Source organism: Temnothorax nylanderi, unplaced genomic scaffold, assembly GCF_030848795.1.
Source record: "Temnothorax nylanderi isolate EJ_2023f unplaced genomic scaffold, tnyl_v1.0 TNYL_tig0019_pilon, whole genome shotgun sequence".
Taxonomy (NCBI): domain Eukaryota; kingdom Metazoa; phylum Arthropoda; class Insecta; order Hymenoptera; family Formicidae; genus Temnothorax; species Temnothorax nylanderi.
The window spans coordinates 1,157,249-1,173,608 of record NW_027249081.1 but is presented as its reverse complement, the minus strand read 5'-3'; the positions used below and the strand labels follow the sequence as shown (position 1 = coordinate 1,173,608).

Here is a 16,360-nt window from a genome sequence, read left to right as displayed (position 1 = left end):
TACTCAGACACTGCAACGTTCCCCTTTATATATTAACCCACTATCTCATTGCAATACAGTATTAAAATCTCTATCGCCTTTGCCTTTACTATATTGTAAGAAAAATTGTATCGCACTTTGATTTTATCATCAAAGTATGATTTCTTTTACATTTTTCGTAAATTTAGAATTCTACGCTCTCTTTTCTAAATAATTTAGATATTCTATAAATCACCGTGTTCCTCTATTAAGAGAAAAATATTCGGAAAGAAAGATCGTTACAATTACAAAAATAGCAGGAAATTATTACTCTCCTGATTCAGAAAGGGTCGATAGACCTGCGTTCCACCGAAATATAAGAAAATCGGAGGCGAATAATACAAAGAATAGAACGAGTTAAAGATTCATCGAGGATCGCATATCGGCAGTCTTATTGTCTATCTATATCATTTTCGCGTTAAATTGGCATTCTCGGTAAAATCTTAATTAACTCTAGTTCTATCAGAGACGTGAATTGCAGGTGATACAGCTAACAATTCACAGTCTAAAGAGATCAACGACATTCCTACGTTGAAAATATCATATCTAGAGAGATAGCATGTCACATCTTTTGCGTGTGAATGATAAGATGATTATACATATATTCTAAGATTTGTCTGTCTCAATAGATTACGACGATTCTACTACTAATAATAAGCAAATGGAAATATAAAACGCGACGCGTAAATCGTCTGAACCGCGTAAAGCGAAATTTTCTGCGAGTTTTAACATTATTTAGGAACATATAAACCGTTTCGACATATTTTTTAAATGCTGATTGATATGCGAGGGCGGATACCGCAAATAAATAACGAGAGATAGGTTGTCGATATGCAGAAATGTAAACATATGCTGATAAACATAATGCTTAATAATTTTTATATAAGAAAGGAGAAAAAGATTAACGCACTTATTAAAAAATATGCAAATATTTTGATATTCTGATATTGCGATATCTACATTTCTTCTATATGTGTAATGTGCAGGAATATAGATTACTGGCGCGCCATTCTCTCTTATGTAAATATGTATATAAAATCCTTTTTGACTATGCAATACGCATACATTGCAGATTTCAACGGAACCATTTTCTTATGCAAAACGCAGTTTGTTTGCAGTGTAGACCAAAATAGAATATCTGCTAACTATTGCATATGACAGATGCACATAATAGGCAGTTAATATCCGGTAGAAAATGAGAAAATTTTACAGTTGTAATAAAAAAAGAAAAATAATCTATATGAGATAAGACTTGAAGAATTTTAATAGAATTTATCTTTATTATCTATTTTTGTCTCTTTCTCTCTATTTCTAATATCAAAATTACTCAATTGTTGAAGAAGCCAATCAGCTAACTTAATGCACATGCACAAATGCACCACATAATAGACGGTTAATATCCGGTAGAAAATGAGAAAATTTTACAGTTGTAATAAAAAAAGAAAAATATGGGTATCTATGTGAGATAAGACTTTGAAAAATTGTAATAGAGTTTGTCTGTTTTTTGTCTATTTTTTTTGTCTCCTTTCTCTGTTTCTTTCTCTCTTTCTTTCTGATATCAAAATAATTCAATTGTTGAAGGGATTGATTTATTATCGAAAATATATTATTAAAATTGATATAATTAAAAAATGAAGAACGAAGGAATAGAACAGTTTCCAGGAAAGGAAATCTAGAGACATGGTCCATAGCCTTGATTATTGAAATAAACGGTTAAACCAGTTTGGAATTAGCGAGAAATATAGACCCGTTGAATGGAAATCTTTAAGGGTCAGGAAAATTCCGACGTGACTAAAGAATTGTCTTCGTATGTGCGCTATACCGGTTGCGTGATTCATCAAAATGAGACTCGAAGTCGCACTTAGCGACGGTGATTCCAACTGTGGGAGAAGTGACACGCGACTCATAAAGCGAAGTCCCGCATTAATTCTTTTTTTTCCCGCACGCGAACTTTGGCCGAGTTCAAAAAGTATCTCTCCTTTTTTTCTCTCTTCCTCCAGTTGTCGAGGAGAGGATTGCCGCAGTGTGCGACGTCGTCTGCAACGATGTCGGTTGCGGCAATAAGTTGCCCCTAACGATACGTGTGTTTAATCGAACTATTATAGCTAATTGCCACCGCGCACTATTATTATACTTCTCTTACCGCGATGTTCGGATTGACGTAATCTGATGCTTGAAGAAGAACACGTGGCAATACGTACTTAGGAAGGATTGTATGTGAATTTTCATTTTGATTATATATATAATAAAAATATTATTAAAAATCATATTATATTATTATTATATAATGTCTATATAAAGTAATATATAATGTCTATATAAAAATATTTTTTAAAATTTTTTGTTAATCTTAAGTAAATTTCAGTAGAATTTTAATCTGACTTTTAATATGCAACGAGAAGTTACAAGCAAAATGATAACTTCTTTCGACATTTCTTTTGATATTATTCTGAAGAAAAATCTGAAATTTGCTAAAATATCCACCACAATGTTCCTAATAAAAAGCATTAAGATATTTGCTAAGCTTTAATACAAAAAGAAGTCTATTCTTCGTACTTCGATCTTTTTTTTGTGTTATAATATATTTTTTATCTGCTGTATAGTATAAAAAGATATATTAGCAAAGCAAATTAAAAATGTAATAACAAAACGCGCATTAAAATATTTACTCGTAATAGTGTCTGTTTGTAAATAAGCATGGGAAAAAAGGAAAAAAATTTTCATATATAATTATAAAATGTTTTTTTCTCTTTTACGATACAAGAGAAAGAAAACAAACGGACATATTTTATATATAATTATATATAAAAAAATTTTATATTCTCAGAGTAGCGTGATGCAACGATTGAAATAGAATTAATAGAAGATTTAGCGACCAAGTTAATTATTCTCTATCTATTTGCAATTAACATAACTCTTTAATTCTTTATCGCGTAAATCTTTTTTACTCTGTCGCTTTGCGTTATCTCTGTTATATAAGAATAATACGTATAACTATCGTTATTTATCCGTCTTAAATTCTCTCAATCTGGTATTATTGCGATAATAACTGGCGACCTGGAAAATTTCGTTGTAATCGGGTCTTTGAATTTGAAATGGAATGTGAAACATTATCTCTGAATATATTAGAAGACATTAGAAAAAAGGGGAAAAATAAGCATGACAAAATGTTCTAAGAATAGAGCTTTGTGAAAAAAGAAGTAGGAAAAAATAGTTGGGATTATCCCTGAAGAAAAATCATGTCGACAAATATTATATTAATATATTCTCTTCTCCGAATGAAAGCACAGCCAGATCTTTTTTAATTCTTCTATAGGTACTTTTTTCGTCATAAAACCTTATTCTTCTTTTTTTTCTTTTATGAACGTCTATTCGTCTTTCGAATTACAATACCGTCTAAAAATTAAAAATGATTCTTTGATATCATCCTTTGACACAAACACAATTCGTGTTTTTCTTCAAAATGAATAAAAAGAGAATAATGTATAAGAGATTAAGCCTCGTCTGTACGCGTTTATATCGTTAAATTCTCGAACTTTTAGAATTTAATTTAATTGAAGGCTTCTGCTGGCTCGATTGCCAAGTCCGCGTTATATACTCACGTTGTACGCGTCACACTTGGCAAAATTGTGAGTTAAAAGGCGTGAAAAATAAAGTTAAAAAGCTCCATTATTCTTGTAACGTACAGCGTTATTTTTTATTTTAATGCGGTGTTTTTATATTTAAAATAATTGTCATAGTGTTAAAATATACCGAATATTTTTATATCCCTTTGTTGTATTTAATATGTAAAAACAAATATTTATTTCAATTGACAGGCAGTTGTCAAACAGCTTGTTTTCGTCCTTTTATTGAGTACTCAAATAAAAAGGAATGTTTTCGGTATATTTTACAAGTCTATTCTATCGATTATAAACGTTATATTATTGCAAAACATTTTTATTTTAATGTACGTTACAAGGATTTTCATGATAATTTTCTCGCTTCTCACGTCATCAATCCAAGATGACTGCAGTGAGTAAACAGGAACTTTAAGCAAATTTACTTAAGGAGACGAAAGGTAATTGACGTTGTTAACGGTCGACCTCGTACATATCACTCTTTTTTACTCCGAATAAAGGAATTACAAGCTCAATGGAAAGCGCGCGTAACTAAATCAAAGTCCATTTGTCCCCCTGCATCAGATAAGTTTTTCACTTCCTGCCTTTTTTCTTCTTTTATCAACGTCTATTTTCTTTTGACTTATAATACTGTGACCATCGTTCACGTAGCCTACCTTAGATATGCTTATATAGTCCCAGTCTACAAATAGGTGTGTTAAGCCCTAAGCCCTAAGAAATTGACCAATCACAGAAAAACCTTTTGAATCACGTAGACCAACTAAAATTTTCCAGAAAAGTGACAAGACCCTTTTTGGGCCTTATAAGAGGAGGACTCTCGGACTGCAGCGGCAGTTTCTAACATAATCAATTACTAGTGCTGTATAAGGATATTATTGTAAGTGAAGTGATAGAATAAATTCTTTTCTTGGAATAAGAATTATCTTGAATCTCCAACACCATTCAAAGGTAAAAAAATATATTTCTTTGGTACTGTTCTTTGATACTGTTAATATGCTGTTCTTTGAGTACAATTTGTGTATCTTAAAAACGAATAAAAATGGGAGAATATGTAAGAGGAGAGACTTAATTGCCTCGCGTACAATGCACGCTTTGTATCTCGTTAAAACTCTCGAACTTTTAGAATATAACGGTAAAGATTACTTGCGAGACAGAGGAGGTATTGTTGCGGCGTTCTTTTCTTCGTTGAAAATGAGATATACTTGAGACCACACCACTGAGAGGAAAATCACATTAACAAATTTACAAGTGAATTTCTTTCCTGCCCGGATGAAAATTGTAGTCAAAGATCCTTTATGTGCTAAATAAGATAAATGTTTCGTCATAGAATCTCACTTTTCTGTTTCTTATTTACGAAGTGGTTTCTTTTCTATTTCTTCCTTTATGAACGTTTCCTTTCAAGTTAGTAAAAAATAAAAAATGACTTTGATATTGTTCTTTGATGCGAGCAATGATTTGTGTATATATCTTAAAAACGGATGAAAAGAGGAAAGAACGCGAAATACACGCTTTATATCGTTAAACTGCCGAATTTAATTTAATTTAAGCAAGTTTAAGAAGCAGGAAAGGCATTGTTAATTTTACGCATTAGTAACGGTCGACCTTTTTCTTCTCTAAAAGGAATTGCAAGCGTAACGAGATGAAAAGCACAGCTGGAGCGAAGGGTCCTCTTGTCTCTCAACACCAGGTAAATTCTTCATTAGAGAAAATTTCTATTTTCTTTCGTTTCTTCGTTATTCTTTTACGAGTGTCTGTTTCCTATCGAATCACAATGAGTATGTTCTTCGTCATTAAATTATCGAGCTTCAAGAATTTCATATCAGATTTCAGACTTATCTGTGAAGGAGAGAGCTCCGCATACACAACCGCATAATCCTAATACATTCTTTTTCTCCCCCGAATAAAGAGATTAAAAGCGATCTCGAATAAACGTTGATTAAATCCCGACTAAATTAGTCCAATCTTTCTCTTTATCAAGCAACAAGAAATTAATTCTAACGAAAATGATAGTCGCCGCGGTCAAGTTAATCGAATTGCTAATCGAATTACTTTCGTCAGTTCTATAAATACTGCATTTAATTACATAATTCGTTGTCTAATCTAATCTATCTCAATCTAATCTTCTTCTTCACGTGTTAAACGAGGGATTAAAGTAATTCTATCTTCGTTAATGCGTTAAGTACTCCCGATAAATTAATCGCTCGTCGTCCCCGAGGAACGCAACCCCCCGTTTTCGCGCCTGGGAAACCAGAAACGGGGAACGGGGATGCCCTCTCCTCCCCTTACCCCTCGACAAACGGAGCCGGCTCTCGGCAGTCGGCAATTAGCGGGCAATAGGCGGGTGTAACAGGCCGTGCCAACGGCGCCGCGCCGTCCTTCAAACGTTCCCTATCGATTCTCGGGGAGCCGCGGTATATTACATCGCGGCTCGCGCCGAGGCATGCTAGTCGACGCTATCACGTCGGCAGTCGGCACCGGTCGTCAGTGTCAGTGACGGTGCGATCCAGTGCGATCGTCGTCGCGAATGTCGCGGATTCGCAGATCGGATAGCGCACAGCAGGGCCCCCCGGGTCCCCGTCGCGAAGTAAGGCCTCACCCTCTTCCTCTCGCGCGCGCTCGCGTTTTCCCTCCTCCCCCACCGCTTCCTCGCGTCCCCCGTCCCCGTCCGTCGAATAATTCGACCCACGCGCGAGTCGGGTAGATTTTTTGTTTTCCCCCTTTATGCCTCCGGATAACGAGGTGGTTCCGGATAGGGGAACTTTATTAACACTCTCAGTGTCATACTAATTTATTTCGGCACGGCTGTATTATCGTTGTATTCTCTACAGACGGGAACGAGAGAGTCCGTAGAGGTTATTTACGCGACGGATCTAATTTCTAACATGTATATAACTAACGAAACGGGTTACGCGCGCAACGCAGCACACATACGTGCGTATCCGTGACGTATCCGTTTCATTTCCGAGATGCAGAAGGTGCAGAAGGTGGGTGCAAGTGGAATCGCGGGCGGATCCGCGGGGCCGGGGAGCGAACGGGAGAGCAGGGAGAGCGCCGAGCTGGCCGAGCTGTACCTCGGGGAGCGGATGCACGCGAACAGTCCACCATTCGAGATGTCAACGGACGATGACGGCTGGACGTGTTGCAACTCGCGGCAGAACGGCGTCGTTCAACCGCTGCTCACAGGTACGTGCGTACATACATGCATGCAAGGGGGGTAGAGGCCGTAGAGGGATGGCGCGACGCGCCTCCGCGCGCCGCGCGGGTCGAGCTAACCTCAACCTCGACCCCGTCGTCGGGGAACGCCGCGATCGGGGGACTCGGTTGAGGCGGCTCGCGGGGGAGGGTCGGCCCCCCGCAGAGAGAATCTTGCTCCCCGAGAAGAGCGTCCGGATATGCGACTCGCCTGCGGGAAACGAAATAAACGCGTTTCCGGTCGAGCGGCGAAGTCGCGTTTTTTTTCTTTTTTTCTAGAGAGAGGATTTTATATCTCGCTTTTCTTTTGAATATGAATGAATAATCGGATCAGCGATCTTTGAGCGTGACCGGCGTGATCGCGCGATGCTCGAGGATTCGACTACCTTCGGCGCCACGACGAGGGAATCGAGGGGGCGACGGAGTACACGAGGAATCGTTTATTACTGAATTGCGCGCGGATCGTGGATCGGCGAAAACACCGATCGGCGAGCGCGATGTGAGAGCGTGATTATGTTTGTAAATATTCCGACGATGATGTAAGCCCCCCGCGCGCAAACATCTCGGCCGGCGTGTCTCGGTACATTTGTCCAAGCGAGCGAGAATGTGCCTGCTTAGAATGTGGCACGAAGCCGCTTTCACATGCAAAAAGATATACGCGCGCGCGGGCGCGCGTTTCCTGCGGTATGCACCGCGTTAACGCAGCCCCAGAGATAAAGGGCAACAATCTGGAGACTGCAATTTTCTCGCGCCGGCGGAAAAAGGCGCGATATTACGCGGTTGATATTTAATCGCGAAATATCGAATGTACAATTCGGCCTGAATCGCCTGGTAAACGGCGCGATTTGTTTCTTATATAACTTTCCCCTTTTACTGAACTACGATCTGTTCTTCAGATCTTTTTGAGATAATGCTGAAACATTGAATAGTTTATCATATTCAGGAGAGATTGTGTATCTAGAAACGAGATACAAATTACAAAAGTGAGGAAATTTATTAGAGTATCTATGATTTCATGTCGAAATCTAGTAAATCTGTTCACTTTTGTAATTTTTACACAATCGACCCCCCCCCCCCCGAGTTTTATTTCTCCTATACTAAAGAATGGATGTTTACTTTCAGACTTGTATCAAATCACCATGGCTTACGCCTACTGGAAGAGCGGCAAGATGAACGATCACGCTGTATTTGATTTGTTCTTCCGCAAGAATCCTTTCAAGGGGGAATTCACGATCTTCGCCGGTCTTGAGGAGTGCATCAAGTTCTTGAATAAATTTCATTATTCCCCTAGTGGTGCGTATTTACCAAAGCTCCTTATTCCACTTATATATGTACTTTATTCTTTCTTATGAATTATATTGCACGTCTTTTTTGGTATTTTGGCAGATATCAAGTACCTGAAGTCGACTATGCCTACAGTAGACCAAAGATTCTTTGATTATCTGCAAAGTCTTACTGCGAAAAATGTCACGATATACGCAGTAGACGAAGGATCCGTCGTATTTCCAAGGTAAGTTTATAAAAAGTCTTGTATTATTTTTAAAAATTCAACATTTAGATACAGTATTTTAGTAAAGTATATACTATCGCGACAGAAATAAAATTAAAGCATTTAATATATTTACAACTTAAAAAGATATTTAACGATTTATATTATATTTTTATTCTCTGCCCCAGATTGACTTTCGATAACTTTCCGTTCAAGCCGCATATCACACTGATTAAATAAATTTAAATTACTTAGATTTAATTGTTAACTTTAATTGTAGAGTTCCTTTGATAAGAGTAGAAGGACCATTAATAATGGTACAGCTCTTGGAAACGACTCTGTTAACATTGGTCAACTATGCGAGTCTGATGGCGACCAACGCGGCGAGATATCGCATGGTTGCCGGGAAAAATATCACGTTGCTTGAGTTTGGTCTTCGAAGAGCGCAAGGACCCGATGGAGGCTTGAGCGCGTCTAAGTACAGCTATGTTGGTAAATATTTTATGTATACTTGCTTTTATTAGCGATTTAGTTTGATAAAATTCACTGATCGGAATCAATTTGTCAAAATAAAACAGTTAATCACTATAAAAAAATTCCATTGCATAAGAAATTATGTCAATTGCCACTGGTACCGGTTGCTATTTTTGTTCGCATTGCACACGTCATTATATCAATTACTGTGCATGGCAATTACTGTACAACGTTGCAATGCCATTGCGAAAGCGTGTATAATGTAAAAATATATAATGTAAGAATGTTTTGATTGCATATGTATTACATGTACGTGTAATACTTGATTGTTGATAAAGTGTGTAAATTATCCTTTACACATCATATATATCTTAAATAACATTCATATCTTTATCTGTTATATATAAAATCATAATAAATAATATCTATATAAAGATTTAATGTCTGAAATGTAAAAAGTTTCAAATATATACGCATGCCAGTCCGCAATGCAATATATAATGAAAACGGAGGTGTCTGGTACCACTCCATCGCCCTTACACTACTTAACAATTTCGTGAAAAGTAAAATCAATACATTGTACCACTCAGTGCCAGTTGGTACTGCCTAGGTGATGAGTAACAATTTAGGAGGTCAGATTGAGAGTATATAGTTTCGACTTGATGTGTATATATACATTCAACACATGTATACATATATACAGGATGTCTCATGGAAAACTGCTGAAAGTAAAAAAAACAATCGGAGATATTGTTTAATAAAGGTTTATAAAAAATTGGCCATATATTGTCAATCTTAATGATATATATTTTCGAAGTGTGCACTGTCAGAATTGAATTAAGAGAAGTAAAAGTAGAATTATTTTAATGCGTTAAAATTGGACGAAAATCTCATGAAACATATATTACAGAATAGAGGGATAAGAAAATTTAAATTCTAATCTCTTTAGAATATTTTCATTAGCAACTACTAAACTTGATAAATTATCTGCAAGCATTACTACATACTTTGTCTACGGAAGAAGAAGATAAGACTCGATAAGATAAATTTTTTTCTGTCGTGAGATTGTATTATGACGCATCCGATTTCAATGACTAAAATGAAACTGCCAGGTCTTAAATATGACCATCAATGATAAACCCCATATCTGAGGAGAAGAACGCGTTCAGTAACTTTCTGTGATACATCCTATATATTTACCACGTAGAATGAAACAGATAAAATTTTAGTCACATGTTTTAATACATATGAGACATAAGTAGAATTAAATTAGAGGCAATTTAAATTAAATTTAATATAATTTACTATGTTACAGGTGGGTTTGATGGGACTAGTAATGTCTTGGCTGGAAAACTGTTCGATATACCTGTATGTGGTACACATGCACACGCATATATTACGTCTTTCACCAGCATCAGTGATCTGCAAGAGATAGTAAGTGTATTCGACAAGAGCCTTCTCTCATCAATTAATAAATAAGTGTTGAAATTCTGCAGGAAATGTAATCGAAAGGGAAAAAAGGCAATTAATCCGTTTCTCTTGCAGACATTGGCGCATAAGCAAACCGGCGACGTTTTAGACGTATTGGAACTCGCTTGCAAGCATCGCGAGGCTATCGCCAATGATTTGGGAGCTCTAGCCTCGCAGGCGTCTAGCGGAGAATTGGCGGCTTTGATCAGTTATGCCGTCGCTTTCCCGGACAGATTCACCGCTCTTGTGGACACGTACGATGTTAAGAGGTACGTAGTTATATTGCTAATCTATTTAATGCTTTTAAGCAGAAAGCCTGATTTTTGTTTCTGAAATTGGCATCTTGTAAGCTTTGGTTACTTTTCTTTCGACGCCCACTCGCGTCAGTCTTTATATCAGTCTTTTTGCATGGGGTTTGCACAAAATTTATTGTTCATATTAATTTCTTTACGTTATTAGTATTATTGAGATCTCAAAATCTCGAGTACTCGCAACTCGTGCGTTCGCGTAAAAGAGTCCGGTGCATCTCGCTCCGCGCGTACTTGGCGCGAGACACTACCGTGTCTCTTGATATACTATGTCTCGGTTGTTACGTTAATTGATTCGCTATGTTTTTATTGATCATTTTACTATTGACTTATTTGATATTTATTTTGATAATTATATATAGTATAGATGTTTATTTATTTGATAATTACATATAGTGCCTAAATTAACAAAACGTCGCGGACGATATTTTAGAAATCTTGGAATTTACAGTTAATTTAAAATGAGAATGATTTAAAATATTGTAAGCGTATTTTGAGACATTACGTATACTACGCACGTTAATTGCTATCAAATGTATAAATTAGCTTATATTTTATGTATGTGATAGAAGCTGTTTGTGACACGTATATAGTTAGAATAGTTCTAGCTATGCATCATATAATATGTATATAATTTGTCGTATCGTAATTATGGCTTCAAAGATCAAATGTACATTATTATATTTTATGTTATGAGCCCAAGACTCTTTTTTATCACGTTATAGATTCATCTTCTACGTACACGAATAAAAAGTGATTAACATAATTAAATTCGTCTTTCAATGAGACAGAACTATATTCTTAATTCTTCGATCTCACTAGCGATTGTATAATTTAGTTTTGTCAGCGCGTCGCGAACAGGCATGACGACACGTGTAATACACACTGTAGCCTAATGTGTTTGTAGCGTTGAGACGTCGGCCAGGGGGCAGGCACAAGTGGCCAGCCTAAATGTAAAGAATAAACTTCTAACTAACGGGTCCAATACACACGCTCAAAACAGTGTGAGAAACAACCCATTTATATCAGAACCAACTTCGCAACCTCACAAGAATGGCTTATTAAGACGAGGCGAATTGGGTGAGCTCTATGTGAGGTACGATATCGCTCTGTTTGCCTGTTTTGCGGAATGCGATTCTTCCCTTTCCCTTTTCTTCTTGTCAGATCTACGCTTTGCGAATTATATTTTAATATCTTTTGCGACACCAAAGTTATTGATACTCTTAAGTCTAAGTAATGGTTGAGATCGCATTTTTAGTGGGATATACATATAGAAAGTTAATTTTGATGTATTTCTATAATTCGCCAGTTTGACGCTTCTTTGAGTTGTTTAATAGTTGACATAATTAATTTAATTTCCTTCTCCATCCTTCACTTGGAAAAATGTTAAATGAAGGAATATTCTGTAAAATGGGCAAATTGCAAACTATATTATTGTATCATGTTATTTTTATGACATGCCAATTAAATATAAAACAACCAGAATCTTATTTTTCATTTGAATTTAGTTGTTAGTATGTCATGCTTGTGATCTTATATAGTGCCCCTCCCAATTCTGCCCCTTAATTCTCAGTAATTGAGATATGGGCACATTCCATATGTTACACAATTATCTTACATATCTTGCCTGTTATTCAAACACGTGCAATTCCGTCGCGTACTTGTCGCAAGTTTAATATACAGAGAAATATGCTAAAACACTCAAATATTATACAAAAAAAATATACTATGAAAAAAGCGAAAATATATATTTCTAAATAAAACGCTAAATTTATCGTGATGTGTTCTCGTTATAGCATCGATGTAGTATCAATTGGCTATATTTGTATGTTTGTCAGAATATCATTAAATTCTCTTTACTGGAAACATTTTAATGCTAACATAATAATTGGTTGAAATACTTATTGCTCTATTTGTACGCATAAGTGAATGCACAAGTTCAAGTAATCTTAGCTCTTTTATTATGTGCTTAACCTGTTGTGTGCAATGTTTCTCATTTTAGTTCTAAACTTGGCAAGTCTAAGGAGGTAAATTTGACGTTGCAAAGAGTATAAGAGTAATATAATAGAAATTTAAAAAAATTATTTTTTAATTTAATCTTATATAAATAAATCTTATATAAATAAATTTGAAGATATATATTTTTTTTAACTTTTTTATTTAACTTTTTCAATTAAACAAGAGAAATTACAAGCAAAGAAACAAGGATTCTCAAGGCCATTGCACGTAACAAAGTTTTAGTCATAATCGTAAGGCCGTAAGAAAATAGACCAATCACAGTCGATTATTCTCCTTGCTCGAAGAATAATCGAGTGTGATTGGTCTATTTTCTTACGGCCTTACGATTATGACTAAAACTTTGTTACGTGCGATGGCCTTCACAGAATAAATTGCCAAGTTTAGACTTAATTTTACGTAATTATAGAAAATTATAGTATAAAAAGTATGTGATTGAATTGCTTTTTATTTAATATTTAGTTATAATTAAAAGAACTGTAGAGTAGCGTTAGTTACCCAAATATCTAATGGATATATATTTTATGAATAGGAGTGGCCTGTTAAACTTCTGCGCAGTAGCGTTGGCTTTGAACGACTTGGGATACAAAGCCGTTGGTATCAGGATCGACAGCGGCGATTTGGCGTATCTCAGTAACGTGGCGAGAGATATTTTTGAGAAAATTGCTGTTAAGTACGATATACCGTGGTTCGCTAAATTGAAGATTTGCGCGTCCAACGACATTAACGAGGAGACCATAATAAGCTTGAATGAACAGGTAAAGATTTATGAATTGCGGAATGTAGTAATAGATGATAAAGAATATGAATATCTTCCAGAGTCACAAAATTGATTGCTTTGGCATTGGAACGCATCTCGTGACATGCCAAAGGCAACCGGCGCTGGGCTGTGTTTACAAAATGGTCGAGATCAACGACGAACCGAGGATTAAGCTCAGTCAAGAGGTCGGAAAAATCACGATACCAGGCAGGAAGGATGCTTATAGACTGTATGGGTTAGATGGCTACGCATTGATAGATCTCTTGCAGAAAACGACGGAGGAGCCACCGCAAGTGATGCAGAAGGTTTTCTGCAGGCACCCATTCGATCAAACGAAAAGGACTAATGTTATACCATCCCGAGTGGAATCTCTGCACAAGGTATCATCTGATTGAAATAATGAGTTTTCAAATCATGTTACGTAATATAATATACACACACAGCGATAATATATAAGTGTAAAAGATGTTACTTTACATAACTTTGTGTTGTTCAAATTCCTTCATTAATTTAGAGTTCAATTTTTTTCTTCGCGAAAATTTGATTATTCTACTGCACTTATTATATTAGTATTTTACATTTTCTAAATAATTTTTTCTATTGGTAGCGGTATATATAAGTAGGAATATAAACTGTAAATTATTTTATAAACGGCTCTATACATATCATTATTGATATTAATTACCAATGTTAATAGTATTTATAATTTATGACTAATAAATAAAAATGTATCTTACAGCTATATTGGAAAGACGGCAAGCTATGCCAACCATTACCTACATTGCAAGAAGTTCGCAACAGAGTACAGGAATCTCTCAATACATTGCGTAACGATCATAAAAGGAATCTGAATCCAACACCTTATAAGGTAAAAATTAATGTTTAATAGTTTGAGAATTGTTAAGGACAGCTTATCGAATATAGATTTCTCGAATAACCTTAGAATTGTTTAGAACAAAAAAATCTAACGATTATTTTTAAGATACCCAATTTTTGGAATTTTTAATTCGTGTACATATAATTTTTAATTCGTGTACATGGTATCCTGCATTGAAATCTCGAAAACATGCGAACAATCATTTAAATGTGTTTTTTTTCTCAATGTCTGTTACAGGTCGCTGTCAGTGACACTTTATACAGATTTATTAATGAACTGTGGTCTCAGAATGCGCCGATTGGAGAATTACGGTGAAGCATACTACTCTTGTACAAGAGTATCGTTAAACTAGTCTCTAGCAATTATAAATATCGAGTAATAACAGTGTCAGGAATCACAGAATTTACAGACACAAAATGCATAATAATAAATCTTTTCTCTCAGAGCAATGGCAACGTATCGTCGTAATCGAGCGTACGCGTGTGCATCGTAAACACGATTGCGTCGTAGAATATGTTACAAAAGGGAAAGAGCGAGGATCCTGAAAGCATATTTTTTACACTTTCCATTGTTGAAAGTATCGAATTATATTATTATCGTCGCAACAGTATATTTTGGTAAATCTTGCGCAAATCGTATCCTATAACATATTTGTATAGTTTTACACGATTTATATAGAGCGAGATGTTCCGTTACAGAAGAGGTCTATTTACAAGCAGTAGCTTTGTCGCGCTCGCATACACGTATTCCTATTCCTATTAAAAAAAAAGTACAAAATAATGTACAAAAAAAGTACGTGTGCGTGTGTGATTTTAGGCATGCACAACTCAAATTTCCGAATAACGATTAACTCTGTAGAACTAGTTTAGAGTGTATATATATATGTATATGTATACACACGGTTAAAGTACTTGAAAAGATGGCAATATACGACAGCGTAATTTGTTTCACTACACTTTCTTATTTTGATCACATTGTTGCGTTGCTGATCTTTCTCTTCTTTTTCTTCTTTTTTTTTGTATTTTTTTTCCGCCCCTTTTTGAAAATTTGTTTCATTATACATTTCTAAATTCCAATTATATTATTATGTATTTATAATTGCTGAAGACTGTTTTAATAATATTCTCGTACAAGAGTGATACATTCGATAAATATTTACCGCTGTTATTTACATAAATGTACAAAGAGCGTAAGCATAATAATTATATTTATAATTTTACATTCATGTATAATATGTATAAAAGTCCATATCGATGTATACGTATACTAACAGAAGAAAAGCGAGAGAAAGAGGAGGGAGGATGTATTATATCTCAAGATTAATATTTGACAATTATAATGAGCAAAACTCAAAGATGAATTCGTTTATTGTCTATACGTTTTAATTGGTTTTCGATATGTAGTACACCGACATATGTGTAAGTGATTGCCCCTGTTTGACTCTTAGTTTATTCAGGGAAAAAGTTTGTTATATATGTCACTCTACGAGTAATTTTTAATATTGTGCTACACTTAAGATTAATCTATGATTAATCGTTTAGATTCCACCACCCAGATAGCAAGTTGCCCGTAGGTTGCTGTCAATTTGCTTAAAACTGCTCTGCTAAGTTGCCTTCAATATTGAGGAAAGCGGCTTCCGATTTTGTCTATTGGATTGCCGACTTTTATTGCCACCAAAACGGTTGCCAACAGATTGTGGCAACTTTTATGGCAATAAGTATGCTACGAGCTTTCCGTTGGTTTGCGTAAGGTAATCGTCTGCATAATGCTTTTAAGTTGCTCTAAACGAAATTACTGTTGTCAGGTGACAGCAATATGATGACAACTGAAGGGAAACTTATGCCAAACACTATTTCCTTTTTATGCCAAGGAATGCTTGGCTATCTGGGCATGTTTTTAATCATGATTTATTCGCATACTATCAACATAGATCTGTTATCGTTTTGTAATGGTCGTTTACGATATATAAGCATAATTGTAAAATATATCCGTGTTTTTTTATAGTGAGAATAAATAGCATATAGCTGTTATATATCTGCTCGATTGTCAGTGATTAAAACCTTATTAATCATCCATTCTGCTCTCTGCGAAATATCATCCAGAGTCTAATTTTTTAATTTAAGGAATATGCAAATG

The 16,360-nt window shown here is 35.5% G+C and overlaps 1 protein-coding gene across 6 annotated transcripts; it reads left to right on the top strand.

Moving 5' to 3' along the window:
* The first annotated feature begins 1,752 nt into the window (after positions 1–1,752).
* Naprt (nicotinate phosphoribosyltransferase) lies at positions 1,753–16,256 on the top strand. Of its 6 annotated transcripts, none has more exons than XM_071699740.1 (14): positions 1,753–2,231; positions 4,413–4,586; positions 5,259–5,325; positions 6,605–6,821; positions 7,953–8,123; positions 8,217–8,340; positions 8,600–8,811; positions 10,109–10,227; positions 10,339–10,532; positions 11,479–11,667; positions 13,120–13,345; positions 13,407–13,727; positions 14,087–14,215; positions 14,462–16,256. In XM_071699740.1, exons 3-14 carry the CDS (start codon positions 5,278–5,280, stop codon positions 14,537–14,539), a joined length of 2,028 nt encoding a protein of 675 aa, XP_071555841.1. In that variant the 5' UTR covers positions 1,753–2,231; positions 4,413–4,586; positions 5,259–5,277; the 3' UTR covers positions 14,540–16,256. The 6 variants fall into 6 exon arrangements, with proteins under 6 accessions (XP_071555841.1, XP_071555842.1, XP_071555840.1 ...); XM_071699741.1 differs by having other exon boundaries at positions 1,756–2,231; positions 6,611–6,821; XM_071699739.1 differs by lacking the exons at positions 1,753–2,231; positions 4,413–4,586; positions 5,259–5,325 and adding an exon at positions 5,962–6,222 and having other exon boundaries at positions 6,611–6,821.
* Positions 16,257–16,360: the final 104 nt, after the last annotated feature.

Excerpts from the sequence above, each read along its gene's own strand:
- Naprt (XM_071699738.1), top strand. The coding sequence starts at position 6,163 with ATGTCGCGGATTCGCAGATCGGATAGCGCACAGCAGGGCCCCCCGGGT. Across the intron at positions 6,223-6,604 it reads CCCCGGGTCCCCGTCGCGAA|ATGCAGAAGGTGCAGAAGGT; the intron begins GTAAGGCCTCAC and ends TTCATTTCCGAG. Across the intron at positions 14,216-14,461 it reads TGAATCCAACACCTTATAAG|GTCGCTGTCAGTGACACTTT; the intron begins GTAAAAATTAAT and ends TGTCTGTTACAG.